The 23,608-nt window shown below is 48.1% G+C and overlaps 1 protein-coding gene across 8 annotated transcripts in view; it reads left to right on the top strand.

The window, feature by feature from the left end:
- Window positions 1-23,608, top strand: part of IQSEC2 (IQ motif and Sec7 domain ArfGEF 2) — an 80,163-nt gene that overhangs the window by 25,526 nt on the left and 31,029 nt on the right. For 5 of the 8 annotated variants that reach the window (XR_012026319.1, XR_012026320.1, XR_012026321.1 and 2 more), the window contains exons 2-3: window positions 1,454-1,483; window positions 14,444-14,539. Coding sequence is in view for 5 of the 8 variants with exons in the window: in XM_072816149.1 (XP_072672250.1) it covers window positions 1,454-1,483; window positions 14,444-14,539 (126 nt within the window). In the remaining 3 variants the exon portion in view is untranslated. Of the gene's footprint in view, window positions 1-1,453; window positions 1,484-12,428; window positions 12,561-14,443; window positions 14,540-23,608 lie in introns of those variants that run through there. The other 3 variants (XM_072816151.1, XM_072816150.1, XM_072816154.1) reach the window with 3 other exon arrangements.

A 23,608-nucleotide genomic window follows, 5' to 3' on the forward strand; every position in this document is an offset into this window, starting at 1 on the left:
CTCTTTTTGTTTGTTTGTTTGTTTTTTATTGGAGTTCAATAACACCCAGTGCTCATCCCACCAGGCTCCATTCACTCTTTTTTTTTTTATGATAGTCACAGAGAGAGAGAGAGAGAGAGAGAGAGAGAGAGAGAGAGGCAGAGACACAGGCAGAGGGAGAAGCAGGCTCCATGCACCGGGAGCCCGACGTGGGATTTGATCCTAGGATTGCGCCCTGGGCCAAAGGCAGGCGCTAAACCGCTGCGCCACCCAGGGATCCCATTCACTCTTATAGCAAATACTCTCTTCTGAGGTCCACCTCCTCTCCCCATGCACCCCTGTCTCATTTTGCATGCAGCAGAGATAATGCTCCTCTCACTGAGCTTGAGTCTTGGTTCTCTTACCTGAGGACAGAGCCTGTGATGTGTTATCTCTCTCTTCTCTGCAGGGAAAATGTGGGCGGGGGTGGGGCTGGGGGGGGTGGCGGGTGGGGAGTGTGGGGAGGGGCGGGGGGACTGTAAAGGAGGAGGAAGAAGACAAAGGAGATGAGAAAAGCTGCTTCCCACACTTTGCCAATTCTTCCAAGTTCCTGGGTCCTGTCTCCCCTTTCTCACCCTGGATACCCCAGTGCCACGATCCCAATCCTCCCTGCCCCTCACCACACCCCCTCCCCAGGAGAAGCAGCCAGAGGGGTGTGCTGCAGATTTCACTCATTCCCTCAGCTCCCTCAGAGCTGTCTTGCACCCCATTCTCTCCTCTCTGCCCTTCTTTCACCTCTGAGGGGGCCTCACGATGAAGAAGGCAGGCCAGCTGAAGAAGGCAGGCCAGCGTAGTAGAAAGGAGCCCAGCAGCTGACTCACTTACCCCCTCAGCTTCATTCCCTTCATCTAGAAAATAAGCAGGTTGAACTAGGCAATTGGCAAAGCCTTTTCTATGTTGTTAATAATACCTGGCATTTGTCTGCTGGGTTCCAGAGGGCTTAATCATCCCAACAGTCCTGCCCAGATTGGCCTTATGTTCCAGGTGGGGAGAGGGAGACTGAGGCTCAGGTCTTGAGAAGGGAAATGGCTTGCCTGGGTCACGGGGCTGGTCTGTGGCAAAACTAATATCCAGGGCTAGGTCTCTCTGCGTTTAAAGTGGGGGGCTCTGCCTTGGCCCACAGCTGTGGGCTGCCTCTTAGCCACTTCGATTTGGGCCTCACTTCTCACTGTGACCCACCAGGGCCCTCATGGTTGGTTCCAAGAACCTCTCCAACCTCACCCACACCCACTCCTCCCCTGGTTCAGTCCACCCCCACCATACTATCTTCTTCCCGGTCCCAACAACTTTCCCATTGGCTCTCCTCTGCATGAAATACCCTCCCCTTCCTTTTCCCGGCATGTGTTAGGCCACAAGGCCATTGCATAGGGCACCAGGAGAAGAACAGAGAGCGTGTACTGATCATTGGGGTTTTTTTTTTCTGCTTCCCTTTCAGATCTGATGGTGAGAATTCCAGGACAGTCAGGTCAGTACCCTCTTTCTGTAGTAGCAGTGGGGAGATGGGACAGGGACTGGGGTGGGCCCTTTGGTTTGTTACTTGGGGATCTGTGGGCAGGGGCGGGGGGGGGGCAGTCGACCCCAGGGGTTTTGTCCCATTGGTACTAGGAGTGGGTATGGAGCAGAGTGGAAGGGCTAAGGTGAGTGTAGCAGGCGTGGAAGGAGGCTGAAAACTGTTCCTCAGTCTTTCTGACCCTGGCTACTCTGGGCTGGGCTGAACCCCAGAAAGACTCATGATTGCTGCTCAGATGGGAAAGCTGACCTGCAGAGAGGTCAGCTCTGGACCTGGGTCCTTCTCCACCTTCTCCTTTCTGGAGAAGAGGGCATGAGAGAAGCAGGGCTTCTTTGGTCTGGCATTGGTGCTCCACCCTGAATTGCACTAGCTAGCTCTGAGTAGTGAGATCTGGACTTTTGACATGACACATTCTACACATTAGAAACATACATTATGGTGACAAGTGCACTTTTTTTTCCATGCTTGGTAAAAAATTACAAGCTTCAGTAAGTTTTCGTGGTGTGATCAATCTGCCACTCGAAGAGATGGGAATAAAACTGGGGTTAAGACAAAGGCTAGTTGTGCATTTCCTGGGCCTTAACCCATCAGAAGCTTCACGAAGTCACAAGTATCAAGGATAGAGTCTACGGGGGAATGATGGGGTACTCAGGATAGGGCCCATTAAGTCTTAGCATCCAGGTCAGAGGCAATGCAGTGGGCCTCTGAGATAAGATGAGATGGGCCCAGGCAACAGAGGCATGGGATGGGTACACTGAATTCCAGCCAGGGCTACACAGTTCTTAATTAACCCACACAGTGCCTTTGTGAAGGGTGGGATCCACTGAGTGGACCAGTTGAAGGCATGTTCCCTTTCTCCAGGGCTACTGCGGCCTCTCACCGGGGTTCCCAGCTCAGTGAGCAGAGCACAGGTTGCATTTCAGCCACCCCCCCCCCCCGCTGTTTATGGCCTCTTGGCCATGAACCCTTGTGCAGAGCACAGCTTGTCCAACCTTATGCAGCCGCCCAGGTCCTGCCATTGGGCAGTGGATGTGGGAAGTGAGGCAGAGGATCCCAGCATATAGCCGGAAGCACATAATGAGACACAGCATGTCCTAGTATCCCAGGCAGGAGCTGTGGGAAGATCACACTGATGCCCCGGGTCTGGGGTATAGGCTGTGGTCAGCGGGAGAGCAGGGGACTGTGTTAGGTACAGTCAGGCCCAGCGTCTAGGCAAGGAGTACATGACAAGATGCAATTAGTCCCAGCATGCAGCCAAGGAGGACAGCATGGGCACAGCCTGTCCTAGCATTTAGGAAGGCACTACTAGTCTAGCAAAGGATATGGATCCCACTACGGGTTTGGAGAGAGGCAACTTAGCATGACTCTGAGCACAGGTTCCCAGGCCTCCCCCCTGATATCCCTGCTGCTTGTCAAGGAACCTGATCAAAGGCATCTCTAGCTCCCAGCTCTCCCCAGCAGGAGAGTTCCTGGGACATGCAGCTCAGGGTGTTTACTGATGATCATAATCATAAGTCACGATGACATACACTAGGCCTTTACAACTTATAAAAGTTGTCAGGGACTTTCTTTTGTTTGATCCTCCCAGCAACACTGTAGGTGGAGCCCGAGCTGGCCTTATCATCACTGTTTTACAGTTAAAGAAATTGAAGCTTGGGCTGGTTATGGGTTTTGCCTACAGCCACACAGCTAATAGATGGCTGGGCTGGAATTCAAACCAAGGTCTGCCTGGCACCAAGCCCAGAGCCCTGCCCACGTTGCCACTGTGGGAGCTCTTGACAGCCTGGCAGATAATAATTGTCCTCATCATCATCCTAATATTAGTAATAATAGTAGTTATCCTTTGCTCCTCACATATTAAGAACTCTGAGCATGATCTTATTTAATGCTCACAATGGCCCTGTTAGATGTGGGTTGGGTTCCCAGATTTATGGATGAGGACAATGAGGTACCCCAGAGGGTCAGCACCTTGCCCAAGGAAAGAACAGCAATAGGTCAGGGCAGCATCACTCTGACTCATGCCTTGTGCTGTCTGGTTGCAGAGCCAGCATTGATTTTACTGAGCCATACTTCCCAACACCCGTCCCAGTTCCACAGTCCAGGAGGCCGTGGGGGGAGGGTGTCTTGAGGACTCAGCAATTGAGAAGCAAGGGTCACACTTGGGCTGTGGAAGGGTCCTAAAACATAGTACTTGTGGGGCAAGAGCCAGCAAATGGGGTGGGAAGATGAACTTGGAACCAGGACTGGGTGGAGACGTGTGAAGGTGCTCCCGGACCAGACCACACACATAAATGTTTGAGCTCACTTCAGTTAGGGGTCAGGGAGATCTTTGTGGAGAAGGCAGAATCTGATCGAGGCTGTGGAAGACTGTCATGCAGACTTTACAAGGCAGTGAGGGCATGGGGTCAGGGTCCACATCCCTGGAAGTGGAACCAGCATGCATCAGAAGTGAGGATGGGATGAGAGTGGGTGCATTCTGTTGGGCTCCAACAGATCAGGGCAGGAAAAGAGCTAATGCTAAAGTTCAGAACATGGATCGGGGCTGGGTCAGAGACCTTCTGTCCTCAACAGGAGCCAGGGAAGGCCAGAGGAGAGAGACTGGGCTCTGCAGCATAGCAAAGGCAGCATCTGGGTTGGGGCACAGGACGCCATTTATGGCTAGGTCACTTTCTCGTTATGTGACTTTGGACAAATCTGCTCATCCCTTGGAGCTCCAAGTGTCCTCATCTAATAAACTGTGTGTGTGTGTGTGTGTGTGTGTGTGTGTGTGTGTGTGTAGAAGGGAACGGTGGATAGAAGAAACACCAAGGAGAGAGGCTAGGCCTTGGCTGTTGTGGCAGCCAAGCAGCAAGGAGGGAGCAGGGTGGGTAGATTGCAAACCACTGAGGCCTGAGGGCTTCTAAGTATGGGGTGCCAGAGAAAGTGTGGAGTCTAATTAGAGCTGAACAGCTGGTGTTGTGCGAGGGCTGTGGGCAGAGGAAGGTGCCTGGACTTCCTGTGGATTTGTGAGAAGCTGTCAGGCCCACAGGCATTTGAAACCAAGGTCCGCAGAGGGCATGAGGATGGCTCAAATTCACAAAGCTAGCTGGTCAGTGGAGCCTGCTTCCTCACTGTGTGCTCTCTGCAGTCACTGAACTTCTCAGATTCTTGGTTTCCTCATCCGTGAGTGGGGACAACAGTTTGGACTCCTCTGGGTTAGATGAGGGAAATGAAAGTAAAGCAGTGTCCAGCATAAAATAGTGCTCAGTACATCCTAATGCCCTCAGCCCTCTGCCGCCCCCAATCCATTGTCTTTCACTGGATAGCCAAGCTTGAAAAATGTGGAGATGTGCCTGAGAGGCAGGAGGGACTGCTACCTCTGCCACCAGAAACCCAGGGATCTCAGGTTTGGAGGCACTGACATGGTTGGGAGGGTCAGGCTGGAACTAGGGGGCCTGGGGGACCAGGCTGGGGTTGCCAGGCATGCAAGGATGAGAGCCACGGAGGTGGCCTGTTGCTAGGGAAGGAGGGAGGAGGTGGGGGAGCCACTGACACCCGCAGAGCCCAGGAGGTCCCCATGGCAACAGGAGCCGCTGCCTTCGGAGGAGAAGTGGGAGGAGGAGCCACTGCTGGCTCTGTTCCCAGAGGAGGCCTCCCACTCTGGGCCCCAGTGCCCCCATCTGTCCAACCGGAGTTTGGCTTAGATCACCTCTAAGATTCTTCTTTGTTTTGACCTCCTGGCAATCTGGGGTGGCTGAGACCTCACAGACCTTCCAAGGCTCCCCAGTCCACATGTCGATGACACTGCCAGTCCCAGGAGGCAACCCAGCTGTGTCCAAGTCTTCCTTCCCATGCTGCCTCCTGTTCAGCAGAGCCTAGTTGCCTGTCCTGCCCAGCTCTCTGTTCCTACCACTTCCTGTGCCTGCCACCTTGTCACTTTCAGGTCAGTTGAAGGCTTTCTGGCTCTGGGGGGCCCAACCCCAGTCCTGCTCATTCTGGGAAGCCTTGCCTGGCTGCCCTAAGCCCACCCCGGCTGCTTCTTCCCTCCTGGGATGCTCTGGCCCCCCAAACGTCAGGTCAAGAGCTCCTCCTTGCTGCCTCTCCATATTCACTGCTGCCATTTATCTGGCAGCTTCTTCTTTTTTTTAAGTTTTTATTTATTTATTGAGAGACACACACACACACACACACACACAGAGAGAGAGAGAGAGAGAGAGAGAGAGGCAGAGACACAGGCAGAGAGAGAAGCAGGCTCCATGCAGGGAGCCTGACATGGGACTTGATCCCGATCCTGGTCTCCAGGATCACACCCTGGGCTGAAGGCGGTGCTAAACCACTGAGCCACCCGGGCTGCCCTATCTGGCAGCTTCTAAGGGTGGGGCTCCACACAGGATGCCTGACAGGCTCAGATCTTTACAGTAAAATCTACGGGGTCATATCATGAATCTCCATTTTACAGACAAGTCACTGCTCTGTGAGCTTCTGTGACCTGTCTGAGGTTCCCTGGGTAGTGTGTGGTGGAGCCAGGCTTGAACTTGGCTCTGTGTGATTGCTGCTACCCCAGGGCTGGTGAGGCAGGTGTTTGCAGCAGCAGCACTTAGAGTGTTAGCTAGAGCTTTTCCATGCCAGGCACCATGCTGGGCACTTTACCTATACTCTCTCATTTCATCTCCATAATAACGCTATCGGGTATATGTTCTTGTCATTTTACCAGCAAGGAAACTAATCTTAGCTGAAATTATTTCCCTGGTAGTAGAACAAGGATAGGGATTCAGACCATCAGAGTTGCCATCACCACAGCAACTCTCCAGCAGCACATAGAGCATTCCCTGTGTACTGGACCTGTGTTGGGTGGTCTGTTGGGGGTGGGAGGGCAAAAGCGAGGTGCCAACACAAATAAGCCAGCTTTGGCAAGCCTATATGGGAGTGTGCTAAAGAGGAGAAACCAGTTGTAAGGACAAGAGTCTGGAGTGGGAGAGCTGGAGTGACAGTGGGATAGAGGAGGATGATGTGGGGGGAAACACGGGGGAGTTGGATAGTTTTCCCAAAGGAGGCACCATTCCAGGAAGCTCAGGAGGGACAAGAAAGGGTAAGAGGGTCTTCCCTCCCCTTCCTGTTTGCACTCCCCAGCCTCTGCCTGGCCCAGCCCCAAGAAGCAGGTGACCCCTGAGCTGGTTGCATGCCTGGTTGGCACCAAAATAAACTTGCCTTCTCTCTCTTCCCCTCCCCTTGCCTCTGTCCCCTCTGTCCTGGCTTTATTTTTTATTTTTTTTTGTCCTGGCTTTAATTAGCAGCCCTGGGGATGAGTCACTTGGCAGCTGGGGAGGGAGGCTGCACAGAGCCCAGTCAAGCCTCGACTCCTGCCCCGCGCCCTGTGGGCAATGCCACTGTGCTCATGCATGCGGGTGCCCTCCAGTGTGCCACCCAGTTTCATGTCCATGAGGGTGTGAAGAGCACCAGGGTGCTGGCATGCATCCATGTGTGTCTGGATGTCTGCAGAGAAGCAAATCTAGGCATCACCGCCTTTGTTTCTGCGTGCCACTGAATGTCAGTGTGTGAGTGTGGGGCTATAATGTGTGTCTGTGGTAGCAAGTGGCAGAAAATGAGGGAGCATTTGAGTGAGCAAATACAAACACTGTATAATTGCATTCACCCCTCCCTACATAATGTTCTCTATGCAGTCTTGCTTATGCAAGCCCTGCACTTACATCCCCAATTTTCCCTTGTCTTAGTCTGGGTACATTTTGTTGCAGGGAACAGAAACCCACTCAAACTTGCTCCAGAATAAAGGGGGAAAACTATTGTGAGGCTAAGGCTACAGCTCACAGAATCTGAGAAATGAAATATATATAGCCAGGCCTCATACCAATTGGAAGCAGGACCAGGAAGTCAAGGACCGAGATTCTTTCTCTTCCCTCACCCCACCCCCCTCCGCCTTGCATCTTCCAGGCCCATGTCTTGTCTATGTATCTCATGGCTTGATTGGTCCCCCATCATCTCTTTGTCACTGCCTTGCCCCTCTGGACTAAGCCTCCTCTGCTTTCACACCTTTTGATGTGGCTGCCAACCCTGGAAGCTATGTGACCTTATAGCTTACGGGTCCATTCCATAGGACTACAGCATTTCTATCCATCCTATGGTAACATAAGACAGCAAGGGGGGCTGTAGGTGGGAGTCAGTTCTCCTAGAAGTGGGTGAGGATAGAGAGGTCAGATACTTCCACAGTGAGCAGTTTTTATGAGTCCACAAGTGAAATCAGAGCCTGGGCGCCTGGTGGGCAGGGATGGGGCAGTCTGCTCAGAGCCCAGGGTTGTAAGGTTGCCCATCTATCAAGATTTTGATTATTTGAATGCAGGTTGACCTTTGCTCACCATGCTTTCAAGTTCTATGCCCTTGCCTGAGAACACCTTGTTTTATCGAAATAATTCCCCCTTTTAATGCCAGCTTTTATGTGCACCCATGAATATTACCATTGCTATCCAGGTATGGTTATTGTTATAGCTCTGGAACAACTGGCACAGTGCTACTCGTAGGACAGCTGTTACTGAGTTCTTGGTTGCTTTGAGAATTTGCACATTTTATTAGTGCAGTGACTGAATTTATAGTTATCTGCGGTATATAATTACAGGCACACATTATCAATATTATCAGCTTGATGCTTGAGCTTACTTTTCCATTAATACAAACCCTTGCAGTTTTTACATTAATTACAGAGAGAATTAATGACTTCTTAGACAAGTTTTCACCTATGAGTAAAGAGTTTGGAACCAGCTGTGCTCATAATGACTGCTCTCCAGACGCAGGGGCAATGCCCACGGCTCTAACTTTGGCCTTGGCCTCGCATCCTCTGGCTGAGACTTAGAGGCTGCCCACCACCTCCCCGGGGGCCTCCTGTTTCTGGCCTGGCACAGAGAAGGTGCTGTTGCTATTTTTAATAAGAATGATCGCTTTTTCATTATCATTAAAGCTGTCTTCTACAGGTAAATGGTAAATGTGAGTGGGAGAGATTATCCCAGGTTCAGAGCAGAGTCTCCTTCAACTTCTCCCCTCCGCCTCCTTATTTATTTATTTATTTATTTATTTATTTATTTATTTATTTATTTATTACTATTCCAAATATTAATAATTGCTTTAATTCACAAAATGTCTGCTGTGCAGGTACTGTTAGGGAGCATTTGGCACAGGTTCTCTTTAAGCCTCCTGGCCACCCTGCCAAGTAGGAGTGATTGTGTACACTATACAGCTGGGGAAGCTGAAGCCCGGGGAGGTAAAGTGACTTGCCAGTCATCCATCCATCCATCCACCCACCTGTCCACTCACCCATCCATCCATTTGTCCACCTATCCACTCATTCATGTGAGGATGATTTATTGAGTACCTCCAGTGTTCTAGGCACTGTGCTAAATTAGATGCAGTTGATACAAATACAAATAATAGAGTCCTGCTCTGAGGAAGCCCACTGTCCAGTAGGGAAACAGACAAGGAGACAATTACCAGGAAGTGGAAGGCGGGAGCATCTCAGAAGTATACCCAACCCAGCCTGAGGGCCAGGGAGGCTTCTCTAAGCTGCCATCTAAGCTGAGACTTGGAGGATGAGTAGAAGTTAGCCGGGTGAGGAGTGGGTGAGGGGTGAGGTGTTTTGGGCAGAGCAGAAAATGTATGCCATGATGGTGGCGGGCATGGTTGGCCCCTATATTTGGGAAGAATGGAAGCTCTTTTCTGCAAAAGGAATGGGGCTGTCATGAGAAATGGTGTGGAAACAGAGCAGAATGTAAATTGGGAGGCTGTAACAGGGACCCTGGTCAATTAGGCTCAGAGCTAAGGAGCTGCAGTCCCCTGGGGCAGTTTCCCTGCTTCCCGGAGCACCTGGTACACACACACACACACACACACACACACACACACACACACACACGCCTTTTGCCTGGGCAGCATCAGGCCACGATCCCAGTGGCCACAGTGCCCTCTAGTGTCCACCAGCCCATCTTGCAGCCTCTCCACCTCCAGGTGGATTGTCCACCAATCAACACCACTTACTGACCTGTGTGACTAGATGCCCTGTGCTGGTTGCAGGGGACGCTGGGATAAATAAGACCCAGCCTCTATCCCCATAGGGCTCCTGGCCCAGAAGGAGCATCCGCATGTGGACAGAGGATGCTGAGACAAGTGCAGGGTGAGAAGGAAACAGGGAAGGGGTCAGGGCAGGTTCCCCAAGGGCACAACCTGTGGGCAGAGCAGGTATTTACCTATTTACCTATACACTGACCTGTGAAGAACAAGGGTGAGCTTGCAAGGTGGAGAGGTGGCAGTGGGGGACCGGGGGGTGGTGGTGGTGGGGAATGGCTTCTTGAACAGAGGCAGAGTGAAGGCTTGGACAGCTGTGTGGCCAAGAATATAAGCACTTCTGTCTGGGTGGTGCACTGCTTGAAGATGGGAGTCGGGGGAAAGCTGAGACTAACCAGAGGGTGGGGGGTTAGGTGCCAGCTCAGAGAAGGTTCTAGGGTGCCTGTCCCTAGCTTATGGTTGGCACTTAGTGAATGGAATCATATAAGGAGCTCCCCTGCCCTTTGGGGATAAAATAAATAAAATAAGATTTTATTTACTCATTCATTAAAGACAGAGAGAGAGAGGCAGAGACATAGGCAGGCTCCCCATGGGGAGCCTGATGTGGGACTAGATCCTGGACCCTGGGATCACACCCAGAGCTGAAGGCAAACGCTCAACTGCTGAGCCACCCAGGCATCCCACCTTTGGGGATTTTAAACCCATCTGAGGATCTTATGAAAGCTATGCTCCCCCCACCCCCAAACATGCTGTTACTCATTAATATTTTCCATACGACTTCAAGAGCTTCAGAGATACTCCCCCCACTCCCACCCCCCAGTGCCTACCCATGAACCACAGGCTGCCAAACTACTCTTTTTTTTTTTTTCTGCCAAACTACTCTTATTATAAATACTGAAACTTTATCGTGGCCTCCAAGGCTCTGTGTGATTGGACACCTGCCTACATCTCCAGCCTGGCCTCTCTCCCCTTTGCTTTTTCCACTCAGCTGTGTTGGCCTCCTTATAGTTCCTGGAAATACCACCTCAGGCCTTTTGTCGAGTTGTTTCCTTGGCCTGGAACATCCTCTCCTGCTACCTCCACTTTTTGTCCAGCTTAATTCCATTCGTTGGTGAATGTCTTCTCCTCTCTGATACAAGCTCTGTGAGATCAGGATGTTGGCTCCCCTCAGCCCCTGCCATATCAGGTCCCGGCCCAGTGCCTTGTCCATAGGATTTGTTGAACAAGTGAGTGAAGGCCCTGCTGGTGCCCTACGGCTGGGTGAAGCTCCTCACCCTCAATTCCTTCTTCCTTTTGGCCCACTGGGTCATCACATGAGTCTACCCAACATGCTCAGATACATCTGATTTCCAAGAGTGGCTCAGAGACTTCTCTCCATCCCTGAAACAAACAGGCTTCCTGTGGGTCTCCCCTGTTTTCCTGGGGGAGGGGTCAGATTCTTTCAGGCTCAAGCTGATTCTTTGTCATATATGCACTTTTGTTTCATGGCACCCTTACAAGAACCCATGAGGTAGGAATGGCTACTCCTCTCTCATAAATAAGGAGACTGACCCTCAGAGGGGTTATCCAGCTAGAAAGTGCTGGAGCTGGGACTTGCACTTGATCCACCAGGCACCCAGCTCTCTGCCTTGCCACAGAGGGGAAGGGGCCTACCCCAGGTCACACAGTATCAGCCTTCCTTAAGGCCAGGACTAGAATTTCTGTCTCTCAGCTCCTACCAGGCCAAGAGGCGGGTCTGGGCCAGAGGTGCAGCAATGAAGGCACAAGACACAGCTGCTGTAAGAGCTAGAAAAGCTGAAAGAAGAGAGAAAAGAAGTGGGAGTTGAGGCCCCCCCAAGCAGCACCCCAAGGACCAGGGGCTTTAGAAGGTGGGAAGAGGGAAAGGAGGCCACGATAAGCCCATAGATGCCAACTTTGCAGTGGTCTAAAGGGCCTATCTCTCTCAGCAGCTTTGGCTTTTTTTGAGAGGAACCAGCTGCCCCAGCAGGGAGGCAGGAAGGTAGGAAGGCTGGCCTGTTGCCTGTCAGTTCCTATTCTTTCTAGATCACTGGCCCCCTGGCCCCTCCCAGGGCCGCCTTCTGCTCAGAACAGCTAGGGGCCTGGGCTCTGGGGCCATGAAAGGACAGGAGCTCTCTGAGCTGGATCTGTGGGACTCTTAGGAACCCCCCTATCTCCCATCCTTCACATCCTCCAAATTCTCTACTCTTTCCAGCTCCACTCATATAGAAGAGGGAGGGAGAGAGAGAGATTACTGTGATAGGTAGGTAGGGAGTCAGGGCATCTGGATTTTAGTCTGACTGGCAGTGTGAACATTAGCAAGACTCTTCCCCTCTGGAGGCCTCAGTTTCCCCATCTGTCAAGTCAGGCAGGGCACTTTCCTTGGGAGAAGAGCCTCTTGATTGAGAATGGCATTTCTTCTGATTTGTGCTTCTCTACTCAGGGAACATTTCTCTTAGCCAGCTTGGGAGACAACACAAAAGAGAATGAGAGCTTATTGCTGTGGTCAGGAATATTGGCCAGGGCCTCATCTTGATTTCCCAAAATGGTCGAATAGAACATTACTTTATCTGGAGCACCTTGCACAATGACAGCTGTAGTACCTGAGCCCAATTACTTAATGTCTCTCCATCTTGTTTTCTCCTCAGGAGAATAGGGCTTAGTGACACATACTTGACAGGGTGCTTGGGGAGATTCTAGCAAAGATGCAGGAGCCTAGCCTGGGTTTGGCCCAGAGGAGTCACTGTGAGTTCTCAAAACTGCTTCCTCTTACTTGAAGTTCCCAGCCCTCCCGGGGGAGCAGGGGAAGGAGCAAAGTTTCCAGTTGCAGTCTGGCCTACCGCCCAGCTGGCCTGGCCCCGCCTCCTTGGTTCCTCCTTCTAGGGAAGGGCTAGGGAGGAGGGGGTGGTGACACAGTGGAAGCACCGCCTGGCCAGGGGGCCTGCCCTCAGGACAGGTCCAGACCCATGGAGGCCCCCAGGAGGAGTAGCAGGTAGGAAGATAGCCCCCCCACCCACCCACCCTGCAGCCTGACCCCCTCCTTCCCTGCCCTGGCCTGGACACGGTCCTTGGGCTGCTGATTCAGCAGCCTCCTGGCTTCCTGGTTCCTGGCTCCACTCTTGAACTCTAGGAGGCCTTTGGCTTGGGGAAGGAGTTAGTGAGAGTGGGTGAGCATGGGCATCTGGGTGCCCAGTGCTGTAAGGACTCTGGAGCCCTGAGCAGCAGCACAGTCTGTGGCCTATGAGGGGTGTAACTAGTGGCTGCCTTGGCATGCTAGCCTGGCTCAGCACTGCAGGGCTCCCCGTAGCCACTGAGATTCTCTGATACTCACATTCCTGAAGCCTAAGGGTCTCTACTTCTCAGGTTTAATGAGATAATGGGTCAAGAACTCTGGCTGGTTACCAGCACATAGATAGCACTTGAGAAACAGTCCTTCTGATGATGATGATCATCATCATCAACATCATTTCAGAGTCTCTGACAAGAACAATCTCAGATTCCAAGATCCTTATAAGGATCTAAGATTTGGGCATCCTCAAAATCACAAGGGAGATCCTGGGTAGCTGGCCTGGCCTGGCCTGCAGCCACATTTCCTGGCCTTTACTTGGGTTTTGGAATAGCTAGTCCCTGACCACAACCTGCCTTCAAGGGCTGTGGAGGGGACAGGAGCTGGCTGATCTGGAAGGGCACTGGGTAGACCAGGCCCTCAGCCTCACTGCCCTACTGTCTCCTGGTCCCCCTTCCCCCACCCCTGTCCATTCTCTTGACTTTAATCCTGGGAAACAGGAGGCACAGGGGCCTTTGGACCCTTGCACTAGGGGTGGGGGCACAGCACTGGGGGGTGGCGTGTGGGCCGCGTGCTAGGCACAGCACTGTCCTTGGAAGCAAAGATTTCTACTGGGAACCACTGTGTCCTCTGGCTCACTGGGCCCCAGCCACCCACTCAGCCCCCACCTTGTCACCTAGACCACTGAGACCTTGTCACCTCTCCTCCGCCCTCTCCTCTCCTCTCCTCTGCTCTGGTGCTCTCTTGCCTCTCCCGTCTTCTCTCTGTGTCTTTTGTCTTGCCTTTCTCTGTCTTTCTCCTTTTCTGTCTCACCCTTTCCTTGTCCCTTTCATTTTCTCTCTGTTCCTTTCCCACTCCTCCCACAGTGTTTCCTTCACCCTCCTGGCCTGGGTTCTTCCCCGGCTTTGGGCCCAGAGCCTCTTCTCCCTCTCTCCCTCCCTCCCTTCTCATCAGGGGCCTTCTATAAGGGGGAGCCACCCCCCCATACATCTTCGCCCTTTCTCTTTCATTCCCCTCCCCTCCCCCTTCCCTACCCGTGTGGCGTCTGGTATGAGGAGGGTTCCCTTCCCCCTTCCCTGCTGTGGTGTCCCAGTGTCTCCGTGGCTCAGGTCCCCACGGAGTCCACCTGGAACACAGGAGGCCCAGACTGGATCTTTTGTCTCTGCTGCCCCCTGTTGTCATTGTGTTCTGTTTGTGGTTCGAGTGCCGTCCTCTCTTTCTTGACTTTGTGGTTTTTTTCTTTTTTTCTTCCTTCCTTCCTTCCTTCCTTCCTTCCTTCCTTCCTTCCTTCCTTCCTTCCTTTCCTCCCTCCCTCCCTCTCTTCCTCCCTCCCTCTTTCTCTTCCTCCCTCCCTCCTTATTTCCCCCTTTCCCTTCTCTCTTTCCTTCCTTGCCTCCCCACCTCCACCCCCCTCTTCTATTCCCAATCCTCCACCACCCATTCCTCCCAGTCTTTCCTTTCCCCTACCTCACTTACTCTCATTTCCTTGTCCCTGCTCCCTCACCCTGCCTCTCCCCTCCCTCCTTGTCTCTCTCTCTCTCTCTGTCTCTCTGTCTCTCTTTCTCTCTCTGTCTTTTGCTGTCTCTCAGGTCCACAGCGTCTCATACTCTACACCAGTATTGCTGTCCTACTCAGGTCCTTGACTCCATGAAGCTTATCCCCTCAGGCAGGCTGGCAGAGAGCAGGTAAGAGCTAGACCCAACCCTCCCCCCATCCTTCACCCTCCCGGGACAAATCTGCCACAGCATTGCCAGACCCCCCTCCCCCATCTCCCTCTAGCCCCTGGAGTGATTGTGGATGGATGTCTGATCCTGTGAGGAGAGTGACTGGGAGACCAGGTAGGAGACCAGAGAGGACATTCAGATTCTGTTTGTAGTTTGTCCTTCCTTAAAAATCCCTCCCTAGATACCCACCCCAAAAAGTGGGAGTGGTCGGTTCTAGAATATGGAATATTTGAGCTGTTTTGAAGGATAAATAAGAGTTTGCCAGTTGGATAGGATAGAGAAGGGTGTTTAGGCAGAGGGAATAATCACCCACACCTTTGAGAGCAACATTATTTCCAAGTTAATTGGAAATCACATTTTATATTTTCTAATCATAATGCAATAACATTAAATATTAATAGCAACAGCAAAAAGGTTAGGCCCATTTGAGAGTTGAAAAAACTACTTGAGTGAAAAAGGAAGTAAGAATGAATTTATAAACTATTTAGGATAAATATCAATTATAGACTATTTAGAATAAATGTCATCAGGAATACTATATATCAAAACCTACAGGATGTGACCATGGGAGATTCCCAGAGGAAAATTTATAGTCTTAAATGCTTTTATTAGAGAACAAGACAGTTTAAATTGAATGAACTAATTATTCCACTCAAGAATTTAGGAAAAGAACAACCAAAAGAAAGAAGAATAAAGTAATTACTATAGATAAACCTGGAAATTAATGAAAAAGGTTTGATAAATTAAGAGGTGGTTTGGTTTATGAAAAGACAAGTAAACTAGACAGACTGTCCTCTGTCAGATATGACAGAGAAAAGGCAAGAAAGACATAAATAAAATAAAGTATCATGAAGGGGATTTAAACAAATTTTGAAGAGGTGAAAAAGTCATAAAAGATGCTTTGTATAATTCTATACCAATAAATGTGAAAATCTAGGTGAAATGGGTGGTTTTCTAGGAATATATAAATTACCAAAATGACTTAAGGAGTGACAGAAAACCTGAATAGAATAGAACAATATAGAAGTTAAAAAGATGGCCAAAATTTTCTCCTCAGAAATGGTACCAGGGCCCAGTTGATATTATGGAAGTTCTGGTATTGACAGAAGTTCTATTGAATCTGGAAAGATAGGATAATCGAAGAAAATGGACAGCTTCCCAATTCATTCCAGAAAGGAGGACTGAATAGGTCCTATAACTGGACTGAATAGGTTTGGACAAAATTCATTCCAGACAGCAGGACTGAATAGGTCCTGTAACTGGACTGAATAGGTTTAGACAAAAAAAAAGAAGAAAAGAAAAAAGGAAACTATAGCCTAATCTCATATATTAATACAGTCATGAATATTTTAAATAAAAGATAAATAATAAATAAAATAAAAAATAAACTGGGGATCCCTGGGTGGCACAGCGGTTTGGCGCCTGCCTTTGGCCCAGGGCGCGATCCTGGAGATCCGGGATCGAATCCCACATCGGGCTCCCGGTGCATGGAGCCTGCTTCTCCCTCTGCCTGTGTCTCTGCCTCTCTCTCTCTCTCTCTCTCTGTGTGACTATCATAAAAAATAAAAAAAAATAAAAAATAAATAAACTGAATCCATCAGTGTATTGAAAAAAGAATGTATTGTGACAAATGGTTTGTCCCGGGAAGGCAGGGATTGTTAAACATTAGGAAAGCTGTTATTATGATGGATTACATTAATAGATTAAAGTAAAAATAACTATCTCCATAAATGCTGAAAAAAATAATCTGATAGAACTACACATCCATTCTTGATTTTAGAACTCTTAGTAAGTGTCTAGTAATTTCTTGCTGTATTGGGGTAATTTGTTACACAGCAATAGATAACTAGTACAGTAAGCTCTCAGTGAAGAAGACCTTAGGGAAGCCCAGGTGGCTCAGCGGTTTAGCGCCTGCCTTCAGCCCAGGGCGTGATCCTGGAGTCCTGGGATCGAGTCCCGCATCGGGCTCCCTGCATGGAGCCTGGTTCTCCCTCTGCCTGTGTCTCTGCCTCTCTCTCTCTCTCTCTCTCTCTGTCTCTCATGAGTGAATAAATAAAATCTTAAAAAAAAGACATCCTTAACTTAGTAAAGAATTTTTTAATCAGAAACCAAAGACAGTCATCAAATGTAATAGTGAAATGCTAGGTAAATTTCCATTAAGTTCAGGAACAAAGTAAGTATGACTGCTATCACTGTCACTAACCAACATTTTTTTCTAGAAGTTTTAAGCAGTGGTATTAAATAAAGAAGAAATAAGTGGTATGAATATTAGAAAGACTCAGAATTAGCACTGCTTGAAGATGATATAGTTGTCTACTTAGGTAATAAAAGAGAATAAAAGGAAAACTTATTAGAACTAATAAGAAAATTACATGAGATGGCTAGATACAAGATAAATATACACCCAAACCATTAGCTTCTCTGAATACCAGCAATAACTAATTAGAAGACATAATAAAAAAAAAAGATTCCATTCACAACAGTAGGAAAAAATGATAAAATTCCTAGGAATTGACAAGAAACATGAAATACTTTCCTGTAGAAAACTGTAAAATTTCATCAAAGGCTATGAGAAGACTTGAATAGTCAAGCATCCTATCCTGTTCCTAGATGGGAAGGTTGAATACGGTAAAAATGACATTTCCCCCCTCTCAATTTGGTTAAAAAGGTTCAATGCATTTTGCATTACAATTTCAGTGGTATTTTCTTTCTTTTTTAAAAGATTTTATTTATTTATTCACGATAGACATAGAGAGAGAAAGAGAGAGGCAGAGACACAGACAGAGGGAGAAGCAGGCTCCATGCAGGGAGCCCGACACAGGACTCGATCCTGGGACTCGATCCTGGAACTCGATCCTGGAACTCGATCCTGGGACTCCAGGATCGCACCCTGGACCAAAGGCAGGCACCAAACCACTGAGCCACCCAGGGATCCCCTTCAGTGGTATTTTCTTTGGGACTTGGGCAATTGGATTTTAAAGTTCACTTGGAAGAGTAAATACCCATGAATCACTAAGAAAATTTTGAAAAAAAAGAATAGTGAGGGGCCATTTGTCCTATTAAATGCAAAACTTATCATGAAGCTGCAGAAATTACATATATAAACACAGAAATAGAGGATTATACATATGGAACAAAATAGAGAGTCTAAAAACAAACTCATATTCATATGGGAATTTAATTTAGGATTAAAAAGTACATTTAAAGTCAGTAGGGAATCAGTAAATAGGATGGGACCATTGACTCCCATTTGGGAAAAATTTAAGTTAAACCTCTTTCTCATATAAAATCAAATGTACCAGAAGAAAATACTGAATATTTTTAAAATATTAGGGTAGAGAAGTCTTCCTGAGCATGAATTAAGAACCCAGAAGCCATAAAGTAAAGAACAATAATTTAGGCAACATTGAAGTTAGGAACTTCTGTGTGGAGAAAGAGACTATACACAAAGTTAAAACATAACAGTTAGGAAAAAGTATTTGCTACATAAATATCAGAGGTTAATATCTCTGTCTATATATCATCTCCTGGAAATCAATAAGAAAAAGATGTATAGCACATTTAGAATAGAGAAATAACATGATTTGGCAATTCAGCGAAGAAATCAACATCCATTAGCTGATGAATGAGAAAGGATATTCAAGCTTGCTAATAACTAAAGAAATGTAACTAAAACAACAACGAAGTACCAATTTTATTTTATTTATTTTTTTTTTAAATTTTTATTTATTTATGATAGTCACACAGAGAGAGAAAGAGAGAGGCAGAGACATAGGCAGAGGGAGAAGCAGGCTCCATGCACCGGGAACCCGATGTGGGATTCGATCCGGGGTCTCCAGGATCGCGCCCTGGGCCAAAGGCAGGCGCCAAACCGCTGCGCCACCCAGGGATCCCCGAAGTACCAATTTTAAAGTGCCAAAAATTAAAAAGATTGGAAGAGTTGTGAGGAAACAGAACCTCTCATATTCCTTGACTGGAGGGCAAATTGGTGCAATTTTTTATGGCACCATTTGTTAGTTGCCCCCAGAATCTTAAATGTGCATATACTTCTAACCTGACAGCCATGTCTTAGAGGTAGATTTCTGTAAGGCTTTACTACTTGATGGTCCCCCAACCAGATGTCTTTTCTAAAATATTCAATCCCAACTGCAAACAAACCATACTATGTTGGAAGAGTTGTGAGGAAACAGAACCTCTCATATTCCTTGACTGGAGTGCAAATTGGTGCAATTTTTTATGGCACCATTTGTTAGTTGCCCCCAGAATCTTAAATGTGCTTATACTTCTAACCTGACAGCCATGTCTTGGAGGTAGATTTCTGTAAGGCTTTACTACTTGATGGTCCCCCAACCAGATGTCTTTTCTAAAACATTCAATCCCAACTGCAAACAAACCATACTATGCAACTCTTTATCACATACCCTTGTAGGATAGCATTCTCAACCAGCTCTTAATGAAAAGGTTATATGATGTATGCTCCTCAAAATAAAGATGGGATTATGTGACCAGGAATAATCTTTTAGCCAGTCTATAAAAATTATGTGAGCAGAAATAATCTTTTAGCCAGTCTATAAAAAATAACTTTTATCTACATTTTAAACAAAGTATGCATTCCTTTGGCCCAGCAATTCAACCTTTAGGCAGCCATCCTTCAAAACTACTTCCAGACATACACAAAGATGTTCGTTGCAGCATTGTTTATAATAGCGAAAAATTAAAGCAACCTACATGTTCATTAATAGAGAACAGCTTTTCCTTCGTGATTCACCCATACTATGGAATACTCTTACAGATCAAAAGAAAAATATATATCTCTGTATACTGGCATGGAAGTATATCCAAGATTTATTGTTATATGAAAAACACGTTGCAGAACAGGGCTTGTAGTATTATCCCATTCTGGTAAGGAAAAGAAAATCCATATAAAAATGTTGGAAACATGTTATACACATCATGTCATAATTTCAAAATTACTGGCTTTTTTCCTTGCTCCCATTTCCTTGCTTCTACTACCTCATTTCCTTCCTCCTCTATACCATTTCCCTATGTCGAGTTGTTCAGATCTTGCTTTTCCTTTTAATAACTAGCTCAAATACCACCTTATTCATTCAGCAAGATTTGTCCTGCCTACCCTCTGTTAGGCCTTTTGCTGAACCTTTGTGGCATATAGGAATGAATTGCATGTGGTCCTACCATCAGGGAGCTCAAGTCTAGAAGGGAGAGACACATAGACCATGACAGTGCAGTGTGGTTTGGTATGGGACAGAAGAAAGTTCAGAGGGGTTGCTGAGGAAGAGTACCTAATCCTATCTGTCCCTGACAGGAGGGAACATGGGTACTGAGTCTTGAAAGAGTACTAGCTTACCCTGCCAGAAGTGGTCTTGCCTACTTTTTGGCTCTTGTGAGCAGGATGACCTAATGGGGGAAAATAGTTGAGTCAGTACCTTTCTTTATTCAAATCTAAGTTTGACCACTTACCAACTCTATGACTGTGGGCAAACCATTTAACCTCTGAGCCTCTGTTTCCTCATCAGTATAATGGGGATGATGCCTACTTACTTCTCAGAGCTGATTTAGGATTGGAGATGGTACGTGTAAAATTCCTGAGTGACTATCAACTCCTGAAGGGCAGGGACTGCCCATGTCTTGTTTTCCTCATAGCCAAGTATATAGCATTGGATTGGATTGGATCTAAAGGCTTTATGTGTCTGGGGATGGTTCTGTAGCAAAGAATGGGCCTGACCATAGTGGGACTTCTTATGTTAATGAGAAGGCTGAGAATAGTAAATGGGATGGAGGGGGTTGCACTATAAGAGAGAGCCACGTCTCAGGTTTTGGCATGAAGGTGACACATGAGCAGAAAAAATGGGCAGGTGGCCCTGGGAAATGGAGCCTAGATGGGGCATTCTGGCCCTGGTTATCGACCCTGTTCTTCTACTGATACCATCTTTCAATCTCACAGTCCAGGGCAGGGAAGCATGGTGGACCAATATTTGCACTGGTGCCAACACATCTCAATTTCATTCTCAGTTCTTTCACTCACTAGCTGAGTGGCCATAAACAACTCACTTCACATCTCTGAACTTAGTTCCATATCTGTTAAAAGAAACACAATACCACTAACATCATGGGGTTTAAAGATGAGATCAGTTGCTGAGTGCCTGGCACATAATGGGTACTCAAAAACAGCATAGCTGTCATTAGTGTTCATTTCAGTAGACACTTATGGAGTCCTGCGGTAGCCAGGGCCTATGCTGGGTAATGGTTTTTGCCTCCCACGAGTCCCCAGTTAGTTGAGGAGACCAAGGAGGGCTATGATAGAGGGGATCATAGTGGTGGTGGGGTGCTGTAGAAGCCCAAAGGAAGGGATCTGGCCCATTCCAGGACTGCTGCAGGTCAACTCACCCTAAGAGTTGAGTCTTAGAGGATGAGTAAGAGGTAGTCAGGGACAGAAGGGTAATGTGTGGAAGAACATTTCAGGCAGAAGGAGCAGCAAATGCAGAAAAACCTAGATGTTATTGGATAGGGTCAGAGTTCTTAACCTGGGTTGCATGGGCTCTGGGTTGTCCCTGAACCTCCTGAAATTGAGTGCAGAATGTTTTGTGTGTACACCTATGGGCCTTTTTTGTTGGGGAGATGGTCCGTGGCTTTCGTTATACACATAAAGGGTTTGTGTTCCTCCAGAAGGGTTGAGAACCAATGTTGCTAGTGACAAGTATCATGGGAATGGATTCTAAATAGGAGAGAAATTTGGTAAAATTTGTGTTTTAGAAACATCACATCAGTAGTCCATATGAGAAATGGATTGTATGCATGGGGGCCAGTTGGAAGGCCTAAACTGGGGTACTGGCATAGAAGGGAATGGAATTGAGCAGGACTACCCTGTTGCACTACTCCATTGGGTACCAGTCATATAGAAATATTTTCATTTCAAATTATGAAATCAAAAGCCTTTGGGAGTGATTAATGAGATAGACCCAACAAAAGATGAAGGAGAGGGAAGAGACAAGAATGAGTTGGCATTTGCAGAGGGCCAGAGGGACATGAATCCAGGATAACAGTGCAAGAGGAAAAGGCAACCTCTTTTAATACTTACCCAGCACTAACATCCTTGGGAATTACTAACTTCCAATCTACTCGGTTCTTGGAGATCCTGAGTGACACTGGAGACACTTATCTCTCTATGGACTTTGGAGAGGAACTAACGTCTGGTTTGTGCATCAGGTTGTTTCCCAAAGAAAGTGGTGTTGAGTCAATCATTCAAGGTTCATAAAGATTTATAGAGCTAGAGATGGGAGAGGATGCTCTAAGAGTACACGCAAAGGCCCAGGGGTGAGAGATGGTGAAATTGAACATGGGAAGGGGGCAGAGCATAGACCTGCCCCAAATAGCTCTCTGGGGAGTTCAGGCTTCATCCTTCGTGGTAGGCCAGGTAGAGAGCCATGAGCAGTTCTTGAGTAGGTGAAGTGACACATCAAAGTGGCTTTTTAGAGGACGAGAAACTAGGGAGGAGGCAGCCATGGTAATCCAAGAGAGAGATTCACTAAGGTAGTGGCTGTGGGGATAGAGCAGAGGGGATGCATTTGAGAGGTGATGGGAAGAGAGAACTGGAGTAGTAGGCCAAATAAATAGTGGGGGTTGAAGGGAGTAGACAGGACAGAGTTTGGAATCCAGAGGGAGCTTCAGTGTTCAGGTCTGGCCATGGAGTCATTCATTCAACAAATACCTATTGAGTGCCAGACACTGTGCTGGGCATCAGGAAAATGGCACTGGACAGAACAGATGCTGGGCCTGATGGATCTTGTGGTGGATGAGATGGATAACAAATAAACAACTAAATATATAGACTGTGTCTGGTGCCATACCTCTCCGGGGGACGATGTTCCAGACAGAAGGAACATAGAGCACAAAGGCCTGGAGGCAAGAGTTTGCATGTCATGTTTGAGGGACAGCAAGGAGACCAGTATGATTGGAGAAAGAGTCAACAAGGAGTGAGAAGAGTAGAAGATGAGGAGGTGAAATCCACAGAATTTGGCGACTGACTTGTTAAGGGAGCGGGAAGAATGACTATCAGGTGTGTTTGGGGCTTGAGCAAGTAGGTGGATGGTGCTGCTTTTTGCTAAGGTGCAAAACACAGAGGACAGGTTGGCAGTGGTAAGATGCCGAGTTTGAGGTCCCTGTGAGCTCTGAAGGCCATCCTGGTGGGGCTTCCTGCAAGAATTAGGCTTGAGGGGGCTGAGGCCCAGGAGAGAGATCCATGAAACAGGGTTAGGGTAGGGGTCCTAAGCCATCCCTTAAGTCATGCAATGTAGTGAGATCACTGGCACAGGATGTGGAATGATAGAGAAGAGGACCAGAGCAGAACTGGGGAAGAGGGACCAACCTATGAGTAATGAGGAGAAGAAGAAGAGATGGGGTGGTCAGAGGAGTAGGAGGAAAACCAGCAGGGAGATGGGCTCAGGGAAGCAGAGGAAGGAAAGAGCCATCCACATACAGGAGGGGCTTGTAAAGAGTGGCAAGTGTTACAGCTGGGGGAAGGCAGATGAGGGTAGAAGAGTCTATTGGCTTTAACCACTAGGAGGTCCTTGGTGACCTGGCTGAGAACAGTTTCAGTGACATGGTGGGTGCACGAGGCAGATTGCAGTGGGCTGAAGAGCTCGTGGGAGGTACTGAGGTGGAGATGGCCAGTGTAGATGAATTTCTCAAGAAGCTTAGCTGTGAAGAGGAGAGAGGGACAGTGATTGCTAGAGGGAGATGTGGGGGCAGATAGAGGGTTTTTATTCCCAGATGGGAGAGACTTGAGCTTCTATAAATGTGGTAAGAAGGAGGCAACAGAAAGAGAGAGAGAGAGAGAGAGATTGAAATACAGGAGGGAGAGGGGATGATGGTTGTGGAGGAGGTAGCAGGGGTGGGCTCCAGAGCCCAAGTGGAGGGGCTGGCCTTAAGTAGTATAGGGGCCCTCTCTTTCTCACACAGAAGCAGAGCAGAGGTAGTAGGGGCGAATACAAGGGCGTTGAAGGGGTTGGTGAA

This window comes from Canis lupus, chromosome X (assembly GCF_048164855.1).
Source record: "Canis lupus baileyi chromosome X, mCanLup2.hap1, whole genome shotgun sequence".
Lineage (NCBI taxonomy): Eukaryota > Metazoa > Chordata > Mammalia > Carnivora > Canidae > Canis > Canis lupus.